At 36.7% G+C, this 6,386-nt stretch overlaps 2 protein-coding genes across 2 annotated transcripts; one reads left to right on the top strand and one right to left on the bottom strand.

The window, feature by feature from the left end:
- The first annotated feature begins 633 nt into the window (after positions 1-633).
- Positions 634-3,359, top strand: LOC149403166 (structural polyprotein). Its single transcript, XM_089608102.1, has 4 exons — positions 634-822; positions 917-1,043; positions 1,854-2,159; positions 2,638-3,359. The coding sequence occupies exons 1-4, from the start codon at positions 731-733 to the stop codon at positions 2,746-2,748; spliced, it is 636 nt and encodes a 211-aa protein (XP_089464228.1). The 5' UTR covers positions 634-730; the 3' UTR covers positions 2,749-3,359.
- A 38-nt stretch (positions 3,360-3,397) lies between these two features.
- Positions 3,398-6,036, bottom strand: LOC149403165 (serine/threonine-protein phosphatase PP2A-2 catalytic subunit). Its single transcript, XM_089608101.1, has 6 exons — positions 5,314-6,036; positions 4,921-5,035; positions 4,519-4,627; positions 4,337-4,414; positions 3,778-3,969; positions 3,398-3,682 (listed from the first exon to the last, which is right to left on the bottom strand). The coding sequence occupies exons 1-6, from the start codon at positions 5,564-5,566 to the stop codon at positions 3,509-3,511; spliced, it is 921 nt and encodes a 306-aa protein (XP_089464227.1). The 5' UTR covers positions 5,567-6,036; the 3' UTR covers positions 3,398-3,508.
- Between the last annotated feature and the right edge of the window lie 350 nt (positions 6,037-6,386).

Genomic DNA, 6,386 nt, shown 5'->3' with positions numbered 1-6,386 from the left:
GTAATGAGTTTGGATGTGATTAAAGTCCAATGTCTTCGTTTATTATTATTTTTATTTTGAATGAAGTATTATTTCTCCAAGCATGATCAAATGACGTCATAACATTAAATATAGCGAGTTTTTATTTAAAAATTAATTAAAATTAATAAGGATATCTCATAATGTTACAATTTTTATTAATTTAATTCATCTTTCGAATCTAACATCTTAACACTAACTGATTCGACTACAACATTCACTAAGTATAAACACCATGCCTTAATGTGATGACGTTGTCATTGTCGTTTCCATTCTCATTTTCACGACATTTTGACACATGTTTCTAAACCGTAGATTTGTATGTCTATTCCAAGTTTATTGCAAATTAATAAATTTTTATGTACTTAATTAGAGGTAGATATAAGATATTAATATGAGAAAAACCATGCGTCTCAGCTATCAAACATAGATAAACCATTGGAAAATAAGGCACATGCCATCTTTTTCTATTTTCTCACCTGCGTTGTCGTTTATATTATTATTTTCACCGGCGCTGTCGTTTATATTATTATTTTTACCGGCGCTGTCGTTTATATTATTATTTTCACCGGCGTTGTCGTTTCCTTATTCGTTACGTTGTATCGATAGAAACAAAAGAGAAGGCAAAATTGAGAAAAAAAATGATGATCTCAATCTTAAACCGTACACAACCTGAAGAAGAAGAAAACTCAGAGCAATAACCAGACCAACAATGTTCGCGAATTCATCTTCGTCGATTCTCACACTTCTCGTCTTCACAGCTTTCGCTCTCTACTCGACAGCTTCTCTCCACGCCCTCGACACGTATAATCTCTGGATCCCTAAAATCTGTTGAATTTTTTCCCTCGATTTTCATTATATCGACTGATCTGATCTCCTCTGATGAATTTTTACTCAGAAATGGTGGAATTGAAGGAATTAGCCGGAGAGCTCTGCTGAGTTTCAGAGAAACTTCTAGCGGAAACAACAAGACCTACGATTGCTCTCCTTCTGGTCCTTGCGTTCCTTGCCAATATTCCGAAAAGGTTTGTGGTTCTTCATTCAATAATAATAACATAAAAAACTTTTTAACTTTGATTGTGCAAACATAGTTTTTTCAGGACATATTTACATACTCTGTTGTGAATATATCGTTTGGGAAAAATACATGACGCTTGTCTCTTTAATTCGATTTGGAGTTCATTCAATGTTTCCTATACAACTGTGTTCGGTGCTTTTTATATTTAGTTAATTTATTTTGTATTGCCTTTTTAATTAGTAATTTGATTTTACATTATTATAGAGACAATAATGTGATTTGTCTAATGAGTTTATTTTGCAACTAACATCCTTAAATAACTAGAATTAAAGTTTTTTAAGTGTTATTCAACGGAGTAGCTATAAGGTTCGGATAATTCTTTACGTGCGTATACTGTTTTTTTAGCTAACTAGGGAAGGAAATACTCTGAAATTTTTGGTGCAACGAGTTGTGTGATATCATATTGTTGGGACTGAATTGTGTCAAGTTAAAGACAATACGATGAAAGATTAAAACGTGAGATAATAGTGTTATATAGGGAATGGTTTGTATTCTGTAGAATGAGATGTTTTTATAAGAACTCACTCTATTTAGTAAGTTAATCCTTACAAAAAATGCATTGCTTAGTACGGTAAGATGATCTTTGGTGTTGCAGAAACATCGATAGAATACTTGTAAAATCGAATTAGGCGTTTATGTTAATGGCAGTTTGTAGTTTCGCGTTCAATAACACACCCTACCTATAATTTTTATTTTTTAGAGCGTGCATAAACGAGGAAGTGGAAGTAAATTTTCCTTTTTTTTTTTGCTTTGGCAGAATGATGAAAAATATCGCTGCAGTGAGACTGGTTACCGAATTCCTTTAAAATGTGTGGAAATAAAAGATGGTCCCAAAGATTCAAAGGCAAAATTATCTCGAAGATCTGCTTCAGAGATTTTCCCTAGAAATGTGAAGCTGCACACAGTCCTACGTAATTTTGAAGAACTTGCCACGTCTTTGAGACACAGAAGATTGCTCTCTGACTCAACCAAACAAGAAGATAGTAAGGAACAAGCTTACATTACTTACAGAAGCTGTATACAGACAGTCAGTGAAGAGAAATTATCCGTGATTGGTTTTGAGGTATGTGTTTTTTTTTTTTTTTTTTTTTTGCACTCTCGGATCTGCTATTGAATTTTCACAAAAATAAAGCTGTTTTTGCTATGAGTTTAATTTATTTTTCAGAGTGGAAATGAGGGAGAAAGAGGAAAACAAATGTTTAGAACGACTGAATTAGACACAATAGATGTTTAAACTCTTGTTCTGGAAGTGATTTGTTAGCATATGAGAAATATTGGATAGATAATTAGGTATTAAAAATATGGAATGGTTCAAAGTAGTTAGTCCATAACGAAGAGCTATTACTCTAGAAGAAATGCATGCTAACTTAACTGTTATAGATTTCTAAGGCTATGAAGAAATTCGTTGTCTATTAGTGAAAGTGAGTGAGGCTATTAACATGATCCAAGTGTATAAATATCTACACACGTATGTAAGATATTGTTTAGTTTCGGTAGTCCACCATTTTTTTTTCCGAAGCTCTTAGACCAATTCTGTGCAGGGAATCGCGTTTTGCGTATTGCTGGCCAGTGGATATTTTGTGTACAGCCGAAAAAAGCAATCCGTTGCGCCTTCTGGGTTTGCAAGGATTCAACCCAACTCCAGATTTTAGGCACTCAAATCAACATTCCTAAAAGACCATAGACACGTCTCTATGTTGTTGTTGTGAGTGTTGTATTTGTGGGTCCTTTGTTGGTGCCAAAGTTTCAATCATGGCATGATGACGTGTTGCTATCTTCGTCCCAAGTACTGATTGGCCTCGAGCTTCTGAGCAAGGATCGTAATACACATACACACAAAGGCAGTTTTTCTCTCGTAGGCCCTTTGGGACAGCTGGGAAGGTGTGTCGCTCTCAGCTTCAAGTGTTCAGTCTCGATCTATAACAGATTTGTGTTTATTCAAAATTGGGTCTTTAAACGAAATAGTCAGGTCTTCTTTAATAATACAGATTTCGCTTTTGCATGTTTCAAATCAAGATGAACAAAAAGCTGTTAGGTTTTACTTCTCATACCAATTTTACATAATACCGCTTCAACGGTCTGCATAGAATCACAAGTGGTATGAATTCGAAAAGATTACAGGGGGCAAAGATACATCACATTATTTCCGCTTCCTCTCAGAAAATATACAAAAAACACAGGCCATTCGTGGCTACTGTCAGTTCTCCTAAGGAGTATCTCTTAACCAAATCAACAAAAAAAAAAAAAAAACAGAAACAAAGAATGGTGTTGATGGGAAACCCTCAACGAAAAACAAAAACATTGAAAAACTTCTATCTCTCTCTCTCATTAAAGACACATCTACAGTAAAATATGGCGGAGAAAGGGAACCGATTGATTGATTACAGACAGCTGGCTGAAATCTGTAAGAAATTACAAAAAATAGTCGGGCGTCTTGCGAGTGTTGTCGGGCTCAATCTGCCTCGGAGCCGGATCAAATTGAAGGAAGTTCTGGTCCATGTTCTCCCCGATCTCCAGTATCGCAGCCATGTTTCCACACCGATAGCAATAGTTCGGAGCACTGAATACTGTCACCACATTCTTCTCCTATAAAATGAGATTTCACATTGAAAGTTTATTACGCTATTTAATCAAGCATCCAAAAAATATTCCACAATCCTTTTTCGGTCTCTCACACACACCTGACACCAATTGAAACCTTCCATGACGAGCTGGTGGGCTCTCGAAATCAGCGAGAGTCCATTGGTGTGGTTGAACTGGGCAGCTATGTCCTGCCCGAACGTATAACCGGCACCACGAGGTGATATTCCCCACCCACATCGGTCATCTGGGTCAGACCACAAAAGGTCACACATTGGTCCTTCGTGTGGAACCTGGTTAAACAGAAGATTTGTCAAACAAATAGCAATGGATATGAACGGAATTTGATACTCGAATAACCTGTTCCTAGTTCTTTTTCTGGTAAACCAAAAGGTAAGTTTTCACATAGGCGAGGGTATAATTTTCTAAAATAAACCCTATAGATTGACACCACATATTTCATCCTTGAAAACCCATATTTTGCTTGTTTGTACCTCAACTATATTACACGTTCTTGAGCTAATGACATAATTACAGTTGGTGATTCAACAGGTACTTTAGCATTAGATTCAAACCATCCCAAACGAAAGTGCTAGTTAGAAGCCAAACTTTTGTCTCATCAAATACAAAAATTCAAAACAATCAATAATAATTACAAACCTCCTGTATCCGATCCAATGCTCTGATATTATCAAGTGTATCCAAAGATGGTGAAAGGCCTCCATGCAAGCAGAATATCTGTACATAACATGAGATGAGAAGCGAAAGCAGTTGAGAACTTATTGATTGATTAAATATAACTGACACCTAGTAAGTACATATGAAAGGACTTGAATTCAAACCTGACTCTCAATAAGAGCTGTTAGGGGTAGGTAATCAAATAGATCGGTGAAAAACTTCCATACATTAGCATTACCATACTTTCGCAAGCATTCATCATAAAACCCATACCTGAAGGACAAAAAGAAATGTGTACAAGTCTGATGAATAACAGCGATATAGAAGCAAGAAAACCAGCTCTATGTTGCAAAATGAACATTTTCTAACCTAAAAGCATGTAATCGAATTCAATCAACTACTGTTGCAACTACGAATACTATTCATATCTATTGAAACTTTACAAGAACCTACAAAAGAAAATTCACAAGAACGATCATCTCATGGAGTTCCGTATCCATATCCATTTGTCCTATACCACTACTAACTGGGATTACAAAATTCCTGGCAAAACCATAAAGTCTTACACTTGAGTGATTTGCCGGCTCTCATGGTTTCCCCTGAGAATTGTAATTCTATCTCTATATCGGACCTTCAACGCCACAAGAAGTGTGACGGTCTCCACTGAATAGTAACCGCGATCTGCAGTTACGCAGAATAACGTTAAGCAATGCTACAGTATGTTCAATTTCAAAGCTCCCAATAGATTAATAGATTCACATACAGACCGTACTTTACACATTATCAAGCTAAGAACTAGAATATTCACATTGCAAAATCTCCGATACTAAGCCTAAAAACTGGTATAAACGAATATCCTAATTAGTTAGGGATAATTCCAATTATATCATAATCGATGATGCAATAACGACGAAAAATTAATCATAGAGCGCAAATGAAAAGACGAAGAAGAGACTGACCTACATAGTCACCCATGAAAAGGTAATTGGTATCAGGAGCATTGCCTCCGATACGGAAGAGCTCGATGAGATCGTAGAACTGGCCGTGAATATCGCCGCAGACGGTGACCGGACATTTCACCGGCTGAACATTCCACTCCTCCACCAGGATTGCCCTAGCTTGCTCGCAGAGAACCTTCACATCTCCCTCAGCCAGAGGCTTACATTCCATCAGATGCTCGATCTGACGGTCCAGATCCGCGTGCGACGGCATCGAATCCGCCTAGATTCGCCGGAGATTCGATCGATTCGCCGGAGAAGAAACCAGATCGATTCGCCAGAACAGAGAAAAAGAAGAAGAAGACGAAGGGAAGATTCGGTTCGGAGATCGGTGCGGTTTCGACCTCTCGATCATTCCTCGCTCTCTCTCTCTCTCTCTCTCTCTCTCACTCGCTGTGACTTTCTCTGTAACCAAACAGACAAAAGAGAGAGAGAGACAGAAGAGAAAATAGAAAATTATGGGAAATTTAATTAGATGTGTATTTATTTATTTCCGATTCCGTGTTGTTGTTGGTCTTTGAGTAGTAGAAGGAGGAACAAATAATTTAAATAAAAATATATATAGAAATGTAAGAAGAGGGAAATTAAGCCCGGAGAAATGCGAATGCAGACGAAATGCAGTGAAAATGCGACTGAAATGAAATTTAAAACGGAGAATTTTTGTCTGATGTTGTTAAAGAACGAAAACTCTCCCTCTCTCTCTCTCTCCGATGGCTCCGCTGAGTCAAATAAGTGATGTGGTGACGCGTGTCAAACCCTACTTTTTTTGGACGGTCTCAACCAAAGCCCAATAGGCCCAAAGAGTTATTAGGTAAAAGAAAAGTGGTTGTATTGCTCACTCATAGGAAAATTATCAAAACTAGAACTAAATTAAGAGACATTTCCATTTTCTTATTTTTTTCAAAAATTTATCAAACTAGGACCGGTCAAACAAAAGTCAAATGAGAGATACACAAAATTTTACCTATTATACCATCATACTAATTACCAACTTACAATCTTCCCCAATAAAATCTCTTATTTTTTCTCTTTCT

This window comes from Urtica dioica, chromosome 3, assembly GCF_054948205.1.
Source record: "Urtica dioica subsp. dioica isolate 48M chromosome 3, U.dioica_male_clone48M_v1_H2, whole genome shotgun sequence".
Taxonomy (NCBI): Eukaryota; Viridiplantae; Streptophyta; class Magnoliopsida; order Rosales; family Urticaceae; genus Urtica; species Urtica dioica.
This window is presented reverse-complemented; position numbering and strand designations above follow the sequence as displayed.

Coding starts and splice junctions, on each gene's coding strand:
- LOC149403166 (XM_089608102.1), top strand. CDS start 731: ATGTTCGCGAATTCATCTTCGTCGATTCTCACACTTCTCGTCTTCACA. Junction 823..916: donor TCTCTCCACGCCCTCGACAC/GTATAATCTCTG, acceptor ATTTTTACTCAG/AAATGGTGGAATTGAAGGAA. Junction 1,044..1,853: donor CTTGCCAATATTCCGAAAAG/GTTTGTGGTTCT, acceptor TTGCTTTGGCAG/AATGATGAAAAATATCGCTG.
- LOC149403165 (XM_089608101.1), bottom strand. CDS start 5,566: ATGCCGTCGCACGCGGATCTGGACCGTCAGATCGAGCATCTGATGGAA. Junction 4,415..4,518: donor CAGCTCTTATTGAGAGTCAG/GTTTGAATTCAA, acceptor TGTTATGTACAG/ATATTCTGCTTGCATGGAGG. Junction 3,683..3,777: donor AAGGTTTCAATTGGTGTCAG/GTGTGTGTGAGA, acceptor CTCATTTTATAG/GAGAAGAATGTGGTGACAGT.